General features: G+C 38.2%; 2 protein-coding genes across 2 annotated transcripts; one reads left to right on the top strand and one right to left on the bottom strand.

Moving 5' to 3' along the window:
• Nucleotides 1-2,335: 2,335 nt before the first annotated feature.
• LOC124167138 lies at nucleotides 2,336-4,943 on the bottom strand. Its single transcript, XM_046544937.1, has 5 exons — nucleotides 4,301-4,943; nucleotides 3,895-4,203; nucleotides 3,410-3,790; nucleotides 3,240-3,331; nucleotides 2,336-3,165 (listed from the first exon to the last, which is right to left on the bottom strand). The coding sequence occupies exons 1-5, from the start codon at nucleotides 4,941-4,943 to the stop codon at nucleotides 2,344-2,346; spliced, it is 2,247 nt and encodes a 748-aa protein (XP_046400893.1). The 3' UTR covers nucleotides 2,336-2,343.
• Nucleotides 4,944-17,414: 12,471 nt separating this feature from the next.
• LOC124166944 lies at nucleotides 17,415-20,004 on the top strand. Its single transcript, XM_046544665.1, has 5 exons — nucleotides 17,415-17,769; nucleotides 17,863-18,121; nucleotides 18,202-18,380; nucleotides 18,531-18,753; nucleotides 18,855-20,004. Exon 5 carries the CDS (start codon nucleotides 18,947-18,949, stop codon nucleotides 20,000-20,002), a length of 1,056 nt encoding a protein of 351 aa, XP_046400621.1. The 5' UTR covers nucleotides 17,415-17,769; nucleotides 17,863-18,121; nucleotides 18,202-18,380; nucleotides 18,531-18,753; nucleotides 18,855-18,946; the 3' UTR covers nucleotides 20,003-20,004.
• The last annotated feature ends 263 nt before the right edge of the window (nucleotides 20,005-20,267 follow it).

Here is a 20,267-nt window from a genome sequence, read left to right as displayed (position 1 = left end):
CTACTTCTGTATTCGTAAAAGCTGGTCCAGTAACGACATAATAAACAAGAAAAACTTACCGCGTAGCCTTCACTTCTCTAAATTCTGCAGCCAAAAAGTTCGGGTTACTTTTAAAATGTAATGCTATCATTATGGAATCCACCTTAGGGAGATTATCGCAACAGCCTCTCACGAAAACGTCTTCCATTTCGCATATATTGGATATATTCATTTTATACGAATACAGAAAATGGATAAAAAATATTTGACGTGATTAAATAACGTCATAAAATGTCTCAGAGAAATACGGATTAAAAAATACCGAAATATTCACTTACTCAACGACTGCTTCATTGTAGCTTCTGCGCCCGTGCATGCAAAACGAAAACGCCGTGGGGAGAAATGACGTCACCAACAATTAGAGCTAACTTCGCGTTTGCTGACGGATTTCACTGTTTTAATGAATGAATTCGATGATAAAATCAATGGTTTACGAGAAGTTTGATAGGTGAAAATGGATTCCTGGTGAAAATTACTATTAGAATCATGTATTATTTCAATGAAAAAAATTTCACGCAACTTCCCCATTTTCCTTCCTTCAATGGTATAGTCCTGCCCCTTCTCTTATTGCGATGTCGCTTTGCATTTCTTTCTTCATGCTTAATTATTTTCTTTTTAGTTTCTTCAATCAAGCGCGGATTATCTGATCCCACTTCCCCTTCTCCTATCGCTAGCCACTCGTCCCAATCTCTTTCTGGCTTTCGGCTAGTGTGTGCCTCCGTCGGCGTCACTCCAGTTGTCGTGTTGTGGGTGACATTCATGCAAGCTTCAGCAACAACCTACCATTTTACCCAAGTGTTATGCCTCTGGTAGCAAAATATCCTAAGTAACGTTTTCAAAGTTTGATGGTACCTTTCTACCGAATTGCCCTGCGGATGCCTTACGCTGCAGAATACAGGTTTCACTCCTGCTTCCTCCAGTTTATTTACCCATACTGGACTTGTGAACTGTGTACCCCTGTCGCTTAAGATCCTCTTGCATTTACCTACTTTGGGGATATGGCGCTTGGATACTATTTTAAGAATATTCATCGTATTCGCTCTTCGGAGAGGGTATAATTTTATGTATTTTGAAAAGGCGTCGATCGCCATCTGGGAAATCACAAAAGTGAGAATTATCTCGAGCTGTTAAACAATATGCTCACTAACTTTAAATCACTTGGATGTAATATGAGCATAAAAGTTCACTACCTACACGGTCACTTAGACTGTTTTCCTGAAAACTGAGGAGACACAAGTGAAAGATGAAAGATTTCACTTGGAAATCAAAACAATGGAAGATTGCTAACAACGAAGATGGGATAACCATATGATGGCAGATTACTGCTGGTGCTTAAAACGAGACTTTTAACAAAAATCACTCAAGAAAATTGCACAAAAGAAGCTTATTAAGTGTTGATTGACGTTTTTACGTTTTATTTAAGTAAAAATGTAAGTATTTGTATTCAATTGTATTGTAAATCTATTGTACTTGCAAGTGATTTAACAGTCCTATAAATAAATAAAGTCTTTATATTTTGTGGGTTTCATCATGTATGTAATTATCCCATATAATCATGTTGGAGATTTTTTTACGTAAGAAACAACATGTCTGTATCTTGACAACTAGAGCTGATAAGAAAAAACTAATATAATATTTGGATTAAGCACCCCAATGATACTTGAAATCAGCTTTAAAAGCTCCGCCACCAAAACCACTGTTGGCCTGTGTAATTTTCCACTTCGTCTCCTAGTACATGGCTGAGTGCTCTTACTAAAGCGCTGCTACTGATGCTGCACCCGAACGGAACGCATTTAAACAGGTAGATTCTACCCTCGAAAGAAAATGCACAGTACCGCCTTGAATCTCTATGTAGCTGGATTTGATAAAAACTCTGCGTTAAGTCGATGGAGGTCATGAATTTGGCGCCGATGATTCCTCGGCTGTTCTGGAGGCTGCGTAATCTGGTTTTATTAGTTAATTTACTGATCTTGCGTCCATACAGAGCATTAGGGTGGCCCAAAAAAAACTTTTTTTTGAAAGTTTGTGGGGCGACTTCATTTTATGGTGCAATTTCATGTATAAACGACCCACAAAAAAATTCGGCTCGATTGCACAATATTTGACCCTGCCGAAACGCGTTTAAACATTTTCGGCTAGGATGTAAGGCATTTTGCCTACTTTACAGGGGCTATTTCCCGTTTTCTCCTGTATTTGCTGCAGAAATTGTTGTTAAATAGAATAAATACAATACTTGTTGATAAAAATTATTATTAAAAATCAGTTATTTTATTATTATTTCGTTAAAAATGGTTTACATAAAATTTACAACCTTTTTTTTCCGTACTTATCGAACATTCTTCTGTGCTTCTGCACCACTAATAGCAAATGCTGTCTCTCACGTTCATTACAGGTAAGGTTTTTCTGTAACAGATATTTTTTGATGAGGGACACACCCCTTTCGGCGGTGTCATTGACGACTTTAATATGTTTTATAACATTAAATCCTTTCAGGTACCTTTCATCGAAAATCCAATCTTCGGGGTCTCTTGACAAAAAGCCTTGATCAATGCCCGTAATGTCGAAGAAACGTCGAGAATTAGAGGAAACGAAATCGCTCAATTCCAAATCCTTAATGCCACAATTGGGAGGAAGTTGCGCTCGAGGGCTGCAAACATGCACTTCCTTTAAAAAAGAGTTGACCATCGCCCTCTTACAAGGCAATGAAACATTGGGATCAAACAAAGATAAGCAAACTAATGTTTCTGATAAATACCATAAATGGTTGCAAAATTTTTTTAATGCTGCTTGGTAGTGTTTCTCTTCTCTACTAGCCAACGTTTTCAGAAGTTCAAGATCACGGGCTGGCGCACTAAATGCCACTGGACATGTGTACCAGGACTTAATGTACACGGAAGCTACAAAACAACATATTTGAAACACGTTGTCACTCTCTTTGGTTGAAAGGTTCAATTGCTTTCCAAACATCCATACTTTGAATGAATAGATTGCCTTTGCCATCCACCGCGACTTGCTGATGGAGCCAGGCTTCTTAAACTGATAGGCTGTGGTTCCTGGAACTGAACCACCCAAGAAAATAATAACCAACTCCAGAAGTTCCCTGTAGTCGTCATGCGGCTGAAATACCTGGAAATAAAGAAATAATGATCAATTAAGGTGGAAATAGATGTGGGTGTATAAAATGTGAGGTAGTTTCTTACCTTAAGTTGGTTGCAGCAAAATATAATGATTTCTTTTTTGTCGTTGATCTTCCGCAAACTACCCCGTGTTGTCGCTGCAGTGCGGTACCGCGCTGTAAGCATAGTAAAAATAAAAGTTTAGTTAATGTCCCTGCATACGTGGAAATATATTAGCAAGCGTTTCAAAATACCTTTGTCGATATTTTTCCAATTATCCTTTAGACAATCAACAAATGGTAAAGTTGCCTTCTTAGAAACACTTATCAATGAATCAAATACAGCAGCGAGGACTAGTTCAAGTATATGGTGTCTGCAAGCAAGCTCCAGCAGCTCTTTTCCCAGTTTTCGCTGAATATGAACACAGGCTCCATTTACTCGTCCACTATTCACGGTTGTGGTATCGAAGACGAGGCCTATAACTCGCTCCTGAAGTTCCCAACTTGTCAAATATTCAACCACTGCAGTAGCTTCCTGAATCCCAGTGCCCCTTTTCAATTCCGGAACGCCAAGAAGCTGCTCAACTCCTTCTCCAGATACCAAAATTGGCAACCGATCAGCATTGCCTTCTGCATCTAAAGGAAGGAACGAAACCGCAATAAATGGTCTGATGTGCCTACAGACTATGCAAGATATTGAAAATAAATAATGGAAAGGACAAATAAATTACGATAAATACCTTCACTGCTGGGCATTAGCTTTCCATCCCAATGGACGACCAAAGGAACATCCGGAGTGAACTCTTGTTTAATCATAATTGCCATTTCCTCTCTACATTCCGACCTTTTTCGATGTAATTGTGAGCGGGAAGAAACTATCTGCACCTCCTTCTCAGCAAAACCCAAAGATTTCGCTGTGGCCTGAGCAACCGCTTTTATTAGCATGGATCCCCCACCGGAAGACGTCAGAGTTCGATCTAACGCAGCAGATACCATTGAGTCATTTACAATGTGAATCTTGCGCTTCTTAGGCTTGCTCGGTGTAAAGTCTGTAAAATGTGTAGTGCAACAAAAATTATATGACCTACATAAATAAAATTATTCATAAATTTTAGCTTGATAATTCATACATACAAAACTACATACCATCATCGGTGTCTTCAGCCGTGCTCGTATCGGAAGCCTCGGAAGAAACATGGTTTTTAAAGAGCTCATTCGTCTCCTTTGTACTTCGTTCTTTCGCCTTCTCCGCTGCAAGTTCCTTCTGATGATTCCTTATACGATTGTTTTCCTGCATGGCGCACCATTCCTTATCGATGCCGCCCATATACCCAATGCGGTCACTTTGCATGCTCACGTAAAATTGGCGGTCATCATCTATTTTAATGAGCTCCATAGCTTTCTTATGACCAATGTCGAGCAGCCTGTCCAGCTTGGATGTAAATAATTGTCTCTTCATATCACTCTTCCTGCATTTGAGGCCCTTATCTTTTCCTAACCTCCTATATTCCCTATACACGTTTAATAGTTTCTTAATAACATCACGGGCGTTTTGAGTTGGGATGTTTGCTTCTGCCCAAAATTCCAGCAATGCGCTCCCCGTGTGTCTGGCGACGTCTTTGGATTTAGCAGTGCCCGGCGTGGAGTGCAGTCTAGCAAAGAAACTCTTCAAAACTTCTCGCAATGTAGGAAGTTTCCCATTTCTCGGCAAGTTTTCATCGAAACAGTCACCAACGAGCCAAATATTGGTATTCCTCCTAGTGATACGCCTATAACTCTTCTCAGCCATTTCGAAGTAAAATCACACAAACTCCTAGAAAAATAACTCAGAGACACACGGTTTCACCTCTGAAAACATGAACTGCTTTCACGAATGCTACCGCTTGTTTTGTCACTGGAGTCTTCAGGGGCGGGAGAGTCGCGCAACAATATAGCTGTGATCATGAAGTGCCGTTGTCTTCTTGCATCGTCGTAGGACAATGATGCCGCCTTGCAACATTGTTCTAATGAAGCATTGACTGAGTTTACTTTTGCCGCCAAACGATAACCGTGCTGCTTTGAACGCTTTCTTGATTACCTTTTTATCCAATTATAACGAGAATAAGCGAAATCTATCATGCCGTAGAAGGCTTTTTGTCAAGAGACCCCGAAGATTGGCTTTTCGATGAAAGGTACCTGAAAGGATTTAATGTTATAAAACATATTAAAGTCGTCAATGACACCGCCGAAAGGGGTGTGTCCCTCATCAAAAAATATCTGTTATAAGTATGGAAAAAAAAGGTTGTAAATTTTATGTAAACCATTTTTAACGAATTAATAATAAAATAACTGATTTTTAATAATAATTTTTATCAACAAGTATTGTATTTATTCTATTTAACAACAATTTCTGCAGCAAATACAGGAGAAAACGGAAAATAGCCCCTGTAAAGTAGGCAAAATGCCTTACATCCTAGCCGAAAATGTTTAAACGCGTTTCGGCAGGGTCAAATATTGTGCAATCGAGCCGAATTTTTTTGTGGGTCGTTTATACATGAAATTGCACCATAAAATGAAGTCGCCCCACAAACTTTCAAAAAAAGTTTTTTTTGGGCCACCCTAACAGAGCATGATAGATCCGTCCTTCTTTATAACGCAGACTAATGGCAAGATATACCGGGATGTGCTTCCCTCAATTATCCCTTCCTTTAGCATCTCTCGGATTACCTGCCTCGCTTGACTCTGGAAGTTCAATGGAATGCCATACCCTCGTTGACAGAATTCTCCCTCCTTAATGGAAATTTTATATGCATACCCTTTTACGAATCCGGGCTTTTCGCTGAATAAATCTCTGTATTGCATAATCATTCTCACCAATTCCTCCTTATTACTCGTGGGTATTCCATCTATTTCCATGACCGCTTCCTGGATGCGCTCTTCTAGGCTCCAATTTCGCTCTTCTTCCCCGCACTCCCTTTCTATCCGACCTGGACTTTATTTATTTGCATTGAGCTATGCTGCAAATCGTCTCGTAGCTCTCTGAAGGTGCAGGTAAGTTTTTCTTCTCCATCGCTTAAAGTTATAATTATGGTCTCGTATTCAATTTTCGCGGATATTTGAGCCAACGTGTCCGTTCCAATTATGCAGGGTTTAATCAATGCCGGCACTACCTTACAGGTCATACCTATATTTAAGTTGCCTATCTCGACGTTTGAACAGATCTGTTTTCTTATACGTCCACTCCTTTTTACAATAGCTCCTGTTGTCTGGATTCCATTTACTGGCATCTGCAAAGCGTTCCTAAGTACGTTCTCATTTTCACGTTAAAATTATTCGCTAATGCACGTCAGCTCTGATCCCGTGTCCATCAATGTGTTTACGATGACTCCTATTTTGACCTCAATTCCCGGGCATTGGACGATTTCCGGGGCTTCATTCTCTCTCTCCATCACGTAGTCTCACTTGTAAATCGCCCCAACAATTGTTTATTGCCGTAACGCCGCTCGAAACATTTCAAGCTTGGTGGATTGGGTTATTAAAGATACTATTTGAAAAGGATCATAGTACTCTACTGATGTTGTTGGAACAAAAAGGGATTTGATTCGCAAATATTAATTACGATTGATTTTACTTTTACGTTAACATTTTTTTTCTCAGCTGAAACACTAAAGTGTGGTTGTCACTTCTTTTGCAGCCTTCTCACCACTAATGCCATCCGAGGAACGTGGCCATATCCTCTCCTCGGCATGATCGGCCACCTTGGAAAGTTCTTATTCTTCGCCTTCTCATTCCTCGTCGTATGGCTGTCCTCATTGGCTGGAGAAAGGATCAACGCCAAACTATGGGGTAAGTATTGGAAATGGGTTTGACACAAACATACCTGCGTCATTCCACGCCACTTCGGACTGGAGTTGACCATTGAGACCACTCAGATTGTGATGAAAATCGGAGAAATGATTTCCTCCCACAAAAAGTGCCTCATACTCACTTTTGATACCTAGCTCAATTAGTTTCGTGATTCTCCGACACATTGATCAAATATTTGAGTTCCTGGTATAACTCTTTTTTAGAACTAAATATAGATACATGAAAAGCGATATTTGGATTCGGCCATTATTTCTGTTTGGCCATTCGTCGTATTCCTCAGTGGCGGATCCAGGATAGGTATCAGGGTGAGACCTGTGGGGTAACCACTCAGCAGTAGTGGGGGTCGGGGAGTTTACGAAATTTTTAAGAATTTCGATGCTTCAAACAACACTTAAACGTTGTCTCAATACTTATTTGCTGAAGAACTAAGAATTAAAAACAAATATTTATGTACATTTGTAGTACGTTTACCTCATGACAAGTTTCTATAATGCATTTCGTTTTTATTCCATAAAATAAAACTATATACATTCAACTAATGAAAAAATAACCACGTTATCTAGTGTAAATTGCATATCCAAGCAGTGTTGGATCCAGGATAGGGACAAGGGGAGGGGGCTAAGTGGGGTTGAAATTCCAGCAGTGGTGGGGGTCGGAAAAAATTTCCATTATAATAATAGTAATAATAATAACAATAATATTTATTAGACTTATAAACAGAAATACGCTTTAATGGTCATCGTCAGGAAGAATAAATAACACATGAACAAGTAATTAAAATTTGATTACAGAGGTGTCACTAAGAACAAATTCCTCCAATGAGTAAAATGCTCTAGACAAAAGCCAGTGGTAAATGATCGCTTTAAATCTTTGTAGGCTGACAAGCCTGGCCTCATTAGGTAACATATTAAAATACTTAAGCTTTAATACATTGAAAGATTTCATACTCTTTGATACTCTACAGTGGGGGACTACTAAATTGTCCTTTCTCCGAGTGCAGTGATGGTGAACATTGACCCCTGTTACCAGAGAGCTCAGGTTTTCCTTGACCTCACATACACACTTATAAATATAGTGACCATAAAGGGTCATAATACCCAATTTAATAAAAAGTGGTTTACAATGCTCCAATGAGTTTGCGCGAGAAATAATCCTAATAGCCCTTTTTTGCATAATGAAAACATCTTTCGATTTTGATGCATGACCCCATCATTCAATGCCATAGGTAAGATGACAATGGAAAAAAGCAAAATAAAATTGGCGCTGGCGGTCAATGGGTAATAACAGCTTTAGTTTCCGTAGTAAGAATGTAACTTTGGAAAGCTTAACAATGGTGGAGGATTAATGAGAATCGCACTTCAGTTTGGGGTCAAGTTTGAAGCCAAGCAACATTAGATTTTCCTCAGAGTTCATTTGTGGGCCAAGGGAAAATAATGCCATTTGCGTTTTATCATTATTCAGGGTAAGTCCATTCGCTGAGAACCAACTATGGGCTACTGACAACACTGAATTTGAAATCACGTTTGATTTGGACAGGTCATTTACACTTTGAGTAAAAGTGGTATCATCAGCATATAGTAAAGACTTGCATGGGACTTTCAAAGGAAGGTCATTAATCATTATTAGAAACAGCGAAGGACCAAGGACAGAACCTTGAGGAACACTACATTCAAATTTTAGTGGTAAAGACTGCTTCTTGTTTATGGACACACACTGGAAACGATCTGACAGATAAGATTCTAATAGTTTTAATTCAATATTCCTATTACCATAGCGCTGTAACTTATTAAGTAGGATTGGGTGAGAGACACAATCAAATGCTTTACTAAGATCACATGCTGTTAATGCAACTTAAGAATTACCTTCAAAAGCATCTAAAATAACATGTACAACATGCCGGACTGCTGAAAGGGTATAAGAAACCCTTGCGAAAACCAAACTTTGATTGGGATAAAATATTGTTCCTATTAAAGTACTACTCATTTAGTTGGGACTTAATTTACATTTCCAGTATTTTCCCAAAAATTGGAATAATAGAAATTGGCCTATAGCTAGACGGAGAGCAAGTGTCGCCCTTCTTATAGTTAGGGATAGTTTTTGAGACTTTAAGGGCTTTGGGGAAAACACAAGATTGGAAACAGGAATTGAAAATGATTGACAGTGATTGATAGATACCGCCATTATATCTAGTGTAAATTAAATATCAAGGGGATCAAGCCTTCCCATAGATCCGCCACTGTATTCAAGGGATATCCAATTTACTCTCTGGATCCGCCACTGATATTTTTCGGTATAATTAAGGAAAATAAAGGAACCGAATTTCATTTATACACATTAGAATTCGTAGGCGCATAAATAAAACAGTTGTTATAGTACAAACTCATACTTCCCAGTAACATGAGATAAATTAAAAATAAACGGAGCTAAAGAAGAACATGCATGTTCACTCGAATATAACGAACAAATATATTGGGCCATAGTAAAAAGTCACAGTCTCTCTTCTGGGGATAGCCGCCCACCTTTCCAACTGGTTCTATTCTCCCTTTTCCAGTTGTTAAAATTAACAATGAACCCAGCCTCATCTATGGCTTTCATAGTGAAAAATTATTTCACCATTTTCCTGTGATAGAATTGTTTGAGATTTTAACTTTGCCCTCTTTTTTTTCGCAAGCGAAAGCACAAGCAAGTAGTGTAAGAACGCCGGGAATAACTTCTGGAACGCCCGGGCGCGCCCCCTCAAAATCTTCTAAAGGTGCAGTGAAATATAAGATTAAATGTGACAGTAGCACAATCATGGACTATAGGGGAATAATTGCTAAGTTTTTTTTTACAAACAAAAAAATTATCGTGTTGCCGTTAGGTACCTTTCATTTCAAGAATAATGCACGTAAATTATTGGGCAACATTAGTCCAAAGAATTTTTTATATAGGTTATCCAAATAACATCGTACACAAATAAAAGTACTGTCATAAGACCAGTATAAAAATGACAGACACTTTTACAACGCCAATATTATCAACTCATTTACTTTAAGCGATCTTGTTTTTTAATATGACAGCAATATGTTGCATTTTATTCGATGTAAAACTGATTTTATCGATTGGTGAAGTTAATATTAATTTCCTTTGAGAGCACGGAGGCCTTTTTCAATCCTCAATTCATTTATATTTTGAGAATGCGCAGGGGCTATTAAAATGTTTGTAAGCCCTAAGTATAGTCACAGAGACTGAGTTTGCATGAATGAATGATATAATAATAACTGAAGGAGCGGGAAAAAGACCAGTTATGAAAATTTTACGAAGACAGAACTACCTGACCTCACAATGAAACAAAAGCTGCTGTTGTGGATCGTCTAAGGATGGCAAAGCGGAAAGGAAGCCACAATCACAATTACAATACATTCTTAATAAATTAAATTATCGTAATAGAAATCACACTGTGCATTGGGGATCCTGCACGATTTTTTGCTCAAAAATGTTTTTTTTTTTTTTTTTTTTAAGAAGTAGCAAGTTTAAAAAATAATTTTACTATTGTTGGAAGTACCTTTCAGTACATTTTTATGAAATGTAAAGTATATCCATGTCCGATCAGACTACAATAGGAAAAACATTTTACGCTCGACTAAGAAACGGTAATTAAAATTAACAGCCTGATTATTATTTTTGCGCGAATGAATTTTGGAAACCAATGTATGTTGAAATTATAATTAATTTTTTGGGAAAATTAGCACTATAAAATGCGGAAATGGAAGAGCTAACACAAGGAGAAGTGGAAGACTATCTTCGATCACCATATGATACCAAGAGGTCACGTGCGATTGGATTAGCGACGACCATGTGAAAGGTCTGCTACAGAGCTGGAAACGAAATAAGGGTAATGTATAAAATATAGATGGTAGTGTGAATGTAAAATGCCATCAAATGTGAAAACAACGCGATGGCAAACGGTAACATTTATGCTTAAGAAAGTAAAAAAAGGTTACCAATATGATGAAAGAATAGATCTGATCTCCCACGGCTTCAGTGCAATGATGCCTCCTATGATCCATGCTTAAACCAGTACTGAGGTCACATGCACATGAAGCGCAGAGAACAAAAATTTGACGTGACATAAGACAACTAACTACATTTTTAAAATGAGTATGCCTACTACACTCTGAAATAGATGTTAATTCAACAAAAATTGCGTAAAAAATAGTTCCCCAGTGTAATAGTGGATATTATTCACAGGGTTAACATGGTTGTGTAAGTCGTTAGGAAAGTTGTACTACTGTAGAAAATAAAATATATGTGTTGGGGAACAACGTTAAGGCATACGGAAACATGTGAGCTATCAGAAGTAAACAGAGGATTCGAAGATGTAAGCAAGCGATGATGGAGGAATGGATTGGCAACGACCATTAGATGCGAAGTGGGAAAATGTAGTCTTAGTTATGAATGCTCTCCGCTGTGCCGAAATCAGTAGGTTATAAAGAATGTTGCGAGATAACTGTCTGAAATAAGAAGCTTTCAAATAATGTCAGATTTATTCAAAGAAAACATATTTATTTGTTAACGTTACACGATCTTGTAAAAGCATAACGAAACATTATATGATATAAAACGAACAAATACTGAAGACTTCACTCCACCTGCGAAAGGTTAGCTGAAAAGTGTGAAGGACGGCTGCGAACTTTGTTAGTTAATAACTTGTTTTGACACTCCATTTAATAAACAAATGTGCCTGTGTGTAAAATTTTTGACGGAGTATTTATTTGTGCTTAAAAATGTAATCAGTATCCTATGAAGTCCTAAGTACACATTGAAATTTAAGTGGGCACACTGAACATTGCATTACATCAGTCAATTTTGAGAGCTGCGTATTTTAATCGGGTAAATGAGATTTGAATGACGGAATAACTGCAAGGCATACTTGCAGATATTCTGCCGAATGTGGCATATTATGTCAGTTATTATGCCGAATATGGCATAAAATGTTATTGACATAGTGTTTACGTCACAGCTAAGGATAGGAAGTTATTGACGATATAAAATTATTTAAAATATTTTTTCCGGCTTATTGGACCCCTTCGAATGCTAATGTAATATGCGAAATTAAGTTTGATGTCATTGAAAGGTGGAATGGTTCTGCGGTGGAATGAGGAGTAAGTGCAACAAACAAGAAGAAACTGAAAAAGTAAAGATGATATTCTATCGCTGCATGGCCTGACAATTAAAATTTTGAATGCAGAGAATGCGGGAAAAAACGACAAATTTTCCGTTAGATTTAGAATCGGACTGCTTTCTCGCGACGGTGGAGGAAAACAACCGAAGTAAGATAGTGGAACCTGAATTTTATTTTTCCGGATTAACTGCTGATGCTGTTTTTTTCAGTTGCGCGAAGGTGTGTTCTAAGTATAGTCGCTATCATATTTTGTAATCAGTTTATTTTCCCAGGAGGCACATGTACGGCGAATTAAACGAGTTGGTGAAAGGGGATATTGCTTGAGCAAACGGAGAGGAACTTCGGGTACCAATCAACTAAGAGTTTGGTTTGAATATTTTAACTCGGTAACACGAAAACAAGGAATGATGTGTGTACGGCGGCAATATCGAATGATAGAGAGCGAGTCCCCCCAGAGGCAATGCCCTCTGACGGATAAACTTGAGGGACCGAACTATTACGGGTGAACTTTAGGAATGAAAAGATTATTTCTAAAAGCTCAATGTATTGAAACCATCCAAGGATTTGAAGAGTGGACGATAGAAGAGAACGGTGTGATAGTCGCGGCAGATTCGCCGGATTATTAGGTGAAAGGGAGGAAAAGACTGGATAACACATGTCTAGGACTCATATATTTCAATGTTCAGAAGACCTTTCTCGAGCATGTGGATGCCTGCGATAATACTAAGGCAGTGTGGAAAGCATTGGTGGCCATGTGCACGAGTTACGGCCGCTCTGAACTATGCAGCTTCAATCGAGCTATGTGGAACACTCAGCAGACTAAGGAGATGAGTATCCATCATTGTTGCCATAATAAACTATAATCGTACGAAAATCAACTAATGTGGCATGGAGATCGATGACGATATGCTATCTAATGTCTATCGAAACGGCCTTCCTGCTGACTTGAATATTTTTGTTCAGAGTTAGAGGAAAGGAAGATTTGCCTCGTTATAAGATGACATGCTGGTTGGAGAACAGAAGATGTAGAGAACAGAAGTATGCAAATAGAGAATAAATGGCTCAAATTAGAAGATAATAGAGATACATATCAAGTTTAAAAGGTCACCAAGGAATCAGAGTTTTCTGAGCATGGAGTGAACAGATTTAAGGGGAAAGGAAATAATAAAGGTAAAGGTGGAAGAAAAAGCCATTCTCCGGCATGTTATGTATGTAAACCGAGTTTTGTTTCTTTTCGGGGGACTGGAAATTTCCAGTCCCCCGAAAAGAAACAAAATTCAATAGGGAAGAATCAGAATTTTTATCTGTAAAGAAAGGTAGAGCTTATGTTGTGGATACTAGACGGTGGATTAGTCATAATACATGGCTAATAGGTTTTCGTTCATAAACCTTCGTCCTATTACTGGTTAAGTTGTTGTGGGTGATAGATACGCTCTAGAATTCAGACGAATTGATACCATAAAATTAGAGATCTCCAGTGAATGTGGTGGTTTTCATGTCGATTTCTCAGATGTACTGTACATCTCTGAATTGAAGGATAATTTGCTGTCACAAAGGAGTGTTAGACAAGACAGGAATGGAGTTCTCATGCGACCAAAGTGTAAATGATCTGATGATGGAAAAGTTTTCTTGCGTTTCTTGTCAACAATTTATACTACATCACTTCAGTGGGAGGAGTCAGAATTGAGGGTGTCAAAATTATTTCGGAGGCTAAGGAGATGAAAGGTTCAGTAAATAAAAATTTCCATTCAAGATGAGTTGAGATGATATCAAGATCCCAGAGCTAGACAGCAATGCCGAACCTGATCCAGGAGAAGACCAAGGTTATGTTTTCACAAGCGAAGGAAAAGCTGACGAGACAAAAAACAACCTAATTTAATACACTCGGTGGTGATCCCAGGTCTGAATCCAGTGGTCCCAGATTCAGTTTCAGGGGGAGCAGTGCCTGAGATACCAGAGGAGGCAGCGCCTGTTGTGACAGTTTTGGAGGATGATGTCAAGCAGACTGTCATAGTGGTCTCCCCAAAAGTTACTTATTTAGAGGTGCCAGTGATAACTCTTGAGCCTGGTGAGGTACCAAGTGTTGCATGTATAATATTGTAAGCATCGCAAACAATTTGTATTTCATCATTGCATTTTTAGTTGGCCATTTGTTTTTTTGTATTCGTGCCGCCACCTATAGTAGAATAAAAAGTCAGTCGAGTGGTTCTTACATAATGAAGTGTATTAGTTTGCATCCTATTTACCCTGTAGTTAATAGCCAGTGAAGGGCCATTGGAGGTTATTGATTCAGCAGAAACATAACGACAGGTTATGGGCTACCAGTTTACGTGACTGCGGTAGTTGTACGCTGAAAGTGAGTAGCGAACTAATTAAGTGCGGAGCAACCGGTGTTTCATTTCAACATGGCGTCCATGACAGCGAATATAGAATCGACGAAGGATGATATATTCAAATGCCCAAAATTGACTGGAGAGAATAATATGGAAGACGAGAGCAAAGGGAGCATGTTTACGCGCTGGATGTTGGGAAGCTGTCGTTGGTTGGAACTCAGAAGCCAACAATAATGCAGAAAATAACCGGCGTACTAGGTTGAAGGACATGGTACCAGGTATTTTCTATTCCATTGTATTAGATTCATATTTCGATGATATCAGCGAATGTGAGACCCCGAAGGAAATATGGAAGTTGTTGGAGGATCTTTCTACAGATTACAGACTTCTTGACCAATCCGTTTTTCTTACTGAACTACCCATACAAAAAAATCTGTGCTGCGACTGCACTAAATCTGCACTGTAACTGGACTAAACTCTGTGTTTAGCACAGTCACAGTACACTTTTCTGTACTAGACTGTACTATGGCAGCTAGAATTTGAGAAGAACTGTACTGTAACAGTGCTGGATCACTGTGCTTGAACTGTGCTAGAGCTCAGACTGCACTTTGACTGGGCTGGGTAACATGACTGGAGCTGTACTATGGCTCAAACTGGACTGTGACTGGGTTGGGTAACTGGACTGGAACTGTACTATAGCTCAAACTGGACTGTGACAGGGCTAGAAAACATGACTGGAAGTGTACTGTGGCTAAAAGTGGACTGTGACTGGGCTGGGTAACATGACTGGATCTGTACTATGACTCAAACCACTGCGACAGGGCTGGACTTAAACTAGTCATTGACAGGAGAAAGTATTTCCTATATTATTTCATATTATGATCAACTATCATTTCCATGAGAATATGAATGCGTAAATTATATAAAAAGTTATGCTGACATTACAGCGGCAATGCATAGCTCCAGCTTGCTTATTATTTTGGTAAAGTATGGTCAAAAGAACAACTTCCGCCGATACTCAGCCATCTTTGTTAGAGCATTGGTGTTGAACCGGTTGTAACATTACTTGTTTACGTGCTCTGAATTCTACGCTGTACGATGGATACGTCGATGTAAGATCGACGCTAAGAACATGAAGAAGTGAACTTTACTTCAATTACATCAAAAATAGCTACTTAGCCGGGAATTTTTCTTGCGGGTGAAGTGATATCGTCGATTTTGCTGAAATCCGTGTGGTTCGCGATGAATCAACTTTCCACGATTGATTTCGACGACTCGCAATCTACTCCTTGCGAAGCACGAGAGAGTTGAAAAAAGACATATCTTTATTTATACTCTGCTGCTGGAGGTAAGTACTCAACTTCTCTAAAATTAAATTCAGACAAACTTAAACAGTCAAATTTTGAAGTAACACTTTATCAGGGCTGGGCAGTATTTCAAATACAAGTATTTTAAAATACGTATTTGAAATACATTTGTATTTTGTGCTTGGTATTTCAAATACACGGCCTGAATGTATCTTGTATTTTGTATTTCAAATACAATTTTTTGGTATTTTACTATTCTAAAATACAAAATACATTTGTAAAATACTTTTGAAGTAGCTTTGTAAACATATGCATTAAAACATTTACTGAGGTGGCATTGACACTTAGCTCATCCCTAATAATTTGCAAAAGTTGTTTAATGCCTGGTACGGGTACGTTTTAGTGGCTAATGCTGAACTATACGTAAAATTTTGCTTGCATTTTGACGACTTGGAGCGTAATAATAGCAATGTGTTAATGATCGTATGTTTCACCAGCAATTTTCATTAAAAAAATTTTATTTCATCAGGCTCTAGGGTAAGCTATTCGTGGCCTAGAGGCTACGCAATTTCTAATCCAGTATCAAAATGAAGAATTTTCTCAAAATTAATGAAATTATTTAGGACATTGCGGAAACTCCTACCTTGCAAGAAAAAAATCAATCCAAGGGAAGTATATGATTTTCAACCAAGGTTAATCAAAAACTTGACATCACCACCTGATGCTGTTGAATTTTGAGACTTTTTTGTGTTGAAGAATAAATGCTCTTCATATGTAAAAATCCTGCCTAGAAAGTTATTTAAGATTAAACTCTTGGAATGTGGTACCTCTAGCTCACAATGACAATGTATTACGTCTGCAATTTGTTTCCAATCAAAATATAAATTTCGGAACTCAATAAATGAAATTTCTCGGAAATGGTAATTAATAGGCATCGTAGTTTTTCGCAGTGCTTACGAAATTCGAGCATTTACATCTAGCATATTAGTTTTCGCGTGAGTACTTTTGATTAACGTCAATAATAATGTAAGATATCGTGAAAGGCAAATGAAACTGACATAAAATAGGTTTTTCCAGGAGAACATCTAAGTATTCTATTAGGTGGATTAGACGCAACGTAAACATTTACTTATCATTTCAAATTGAAAAATATTGTCATTTAGTCGTATAGCCATTTTCTCGGAACCCGCTACATTCTTATTGACGGGCATGGCAGAGAGCACCACGGCTGGTTCGGCTCTGCCGTGCTCTCGCATTAGCACTACATTCAGTGACGCCACGCGCAAGCGATCGGGCCTTCTGTCTACCATTTTCCCGAACTGAAGGCGGCTGGGTGGAAAATAGAAAGTAGCCAATGGGAAGCGCTGCCCCTTCCACCTCTCTGTTCCCCTCCATCCCCTTCCCATTTCCCCTCCATCCGGCCGACCGGCGTTGCCAGCCTTGGGAATAACGGTACTTTCGGGGGCGGCAGAACGAGCGCCAAAGCGAGCTCCAAAGATTCGGCTTGGCAACACTGTTAGCTGGAGAGCGATGTGCACTGCACGGAGGTCGGAGAGAGACTGCGGGCTCTTCCACACTTTCTCCTGTCGCTCTTCTGTGATTGGCTAGAAGAGTGGGTGGGTTGCGAGCACGCTCAAGGTCAGCCGCCTTCAGTTCGGGAAAATGGTATAGGTGGCTCTGACCGTACCGAGGCAACGACAGGCATCACATGATAATCAAGAATTTGTTGCAATTGTAGTTATGGAACAGCTAGAAGGGGTTAATACTTCTGAGAATCCTAAAGAGAGTGCAGGGCGTTCAGAGGATTTATTTGGACTACCAGCTATATTAGATGGAAGATATTTTCAAATATGTGTTTCAGAATCGCACGGAAAAGTGAAAGCCATGTGCCAACTGTGTAAAAATAAAGAAACAGTAATAAGTGGTACATTGAAGGCAACTACGAACTTTAAAACACATTTGAAGGTAAGGCATGATGAAAGTGGAAGTTTTATTCGTAAATCTTGCTGATATTCTCTTAACTTGGTTAACAGAACCGATAAAATTTCACTATTTCAGAGAGTGCATCGTCACGCTGTTGAGGAGTATGAAAAATATAAAGTAAAAAATAAAATATGTGGGATCAGACTCAAAAGGAAGAACGATGATCCTACTGAAAAGAAACTTAAACAATCTAAGCTGGATGTTTTTCAGGGTTGTAGTACTTCCCTACCTACAAGACAGGAAAAATTTGATCAAAACGTTATTAACTATGTGGTCAATAGTATGAGACCTTTATCCACTGTAGAAGATGCGAATTTCATCAAAATTTGTAAAGGTAATTTCAACATAATCTATGCCTTAGAAAAATGTGGAGATTAATTACAGTTAATCAAGGTAGGTGTACTTCAATTCCAGGTCTTGACTCAGGAATCCAAATTATGTCCCGACGTTCTTTAGGACGTAAACTGGGCGAAAATCATGAGTTTCTATGTGAGAATTTAAAACAAACCTTTAAAAAAATCCCGCATATATCAACAACAGCAGACATTTGGTCAACAAAGCATAAAAGTTTTATGGGTGTCACGGCACATTGGGTATGAAATATGTTTCTACTCTTTCTTAAATAAATCTGAAATCCACTCTTTTCAACTTCTCATCTTTGATTTATACCTAAACTGCTGTTCGATTTGAACTGTTCTTCACAGGTACGTAAAATGAACATTTTTCTATTTCAAACTTTCTAGATTAACCACTTCACATTAGAGCGTGTTAGTGCTGTGTTAGCCTGCAGAAGATTTAAAGGAATTCATTCATAGGACAGAGTTGCTGAAATTTTATTTGAAATACATTCAGAGTTCAATGTAAGGCATGACCAGTTGGTCTCAACTATTACGGACAATGGTTCAAATTTTGTGAAAGCATTCAAAGAATTTGGCTGTTCTCTTTCCACTCCATTGAATTTTGACGGTAATTATGAGCTTATTCTATTATCTTAAGAGTATACACGAAAATGTGTGTATGCACAAAAATGTAATAATATTCATCTCTTTAAAATTTATATCCTGCAGATGATTTTGAAGCTGAAGAAGCGGAAAATGTAGATTTCCATTGCTTGGAGCCTCGAGCAATAGATTGTGAGGAAGACGGAGAGGGTTCAGAAATGGACTATAGGAACGCTGGCATAATTTTACCCCACCATTTGAGGTGTGCGAGTCACACCTTAAATTTACTGGCGACAACTGATTTACAAAATGCTCTAAAGGGTTCGTCTGTCGATAGAATACATTATCCAGCTCTTGCAAAGTGCTCCACATTATGGAATGCATCACGTCGACCAAAATCTTCAGAAGTCATTCAGGGTATATTAGGATATCAGTTATTATATCCTTGCCCCACGAGGTGGAATTCACTGTATGACTCAATTAGTCAATTAATGAAGCACAAAGACAGGTTGAATAAATTGTTTGAGAAACTCAATTTAAGCAATACATTCAAAGAAGTAGAAATTGAATATTTAGAGGAATTCATCGTCATGATGAAGCCAATCGCCACTGCCTTAGATTACCTTCAGGGCCAGAAAGCCTGTTATTATGGACAATTACTACCCACACTGATGTCTCTGCGTATCAGGTTGCAACATTTGATGGAAAATAATTTGCGTCACACAGCTGGAATAGTAACAGCATTGGTGAAAAGCTTGCATGATAGATTTGAATTATTTTTCAGTTTGTCTCCTCTAGTGAATGAGGCTATTTTAGCTGCTTGCTTTCATCCTAGTTTCAAGTTGCGGTGGCTTCCTGACCATATATCAAACTGTGAACGAAAGCGCATTCAAAATCTATGTATAAATTCTTTAGAGTCTTACATTTCTAGTATATGTGATGATACCTGTGACACTACAAGTGGTGGAGAGGAGGACGACTTCTTAGTGCTATCAAATACTAGTGAGAAAAAGCAACAGTCCCACATTGACTTGGAAGTGATCAGCTATTTCAATGACAAGAACAAATCGCTGTCGAGTTTACAAAATTATCCGAATGTTAAGAAAATGTTCATTAGATTTAATACAAGCCTATGCTCATCTTCACCAGTGGAAAGACTATTTTCACATGCTGGGTTTATCCATTCACCTGAGAGGGGATCTCTGTCAGACAAACTTTTTGAAAAACTTGTATTCCTTAAGGGGAATAATTCATTCATAGAGAGCAACATTTGATAATTTTTATACTGAAAAATCTCAAATGTATATGTGTATGTTAGAATTTTTATGTTTATTTATGTGTTAGAACTTTTGAAAGATGTCTTAGTTTCCTTAAAAGTGTATTTTGTATTTTAAAAAGTATTTAAAATACTATTTTGTATTTTGTATTTCAAATACCGAAGTCCAAGGTATTTGGTATTTTGCATTTCAAATACATTTTGTGCAGTATTTTGTATTTCAAATACTCCTTGGCCTGTATTTTGCCCAGCCCTGCACTTTA

Source organism: Ischnura elegans, chromosome 10, assembly GCF_921293095.1.
Source record: "Ischnura elegans chromosome 10, ioIscEleg1.1, whole genome shotgun sequence".
Classification (NCBI taxonomy): domain Eukaryota; kingdom Metazoa; phylum Arthropoda; class Insecta; order Odonata; family Coenagrionidae; genus Ischnura; species Ischnura elegans.
Note: the sequence above shows the minus strand (reverse complement) of the source record. Positions and strands in the feature narration are given on the sequence as shown.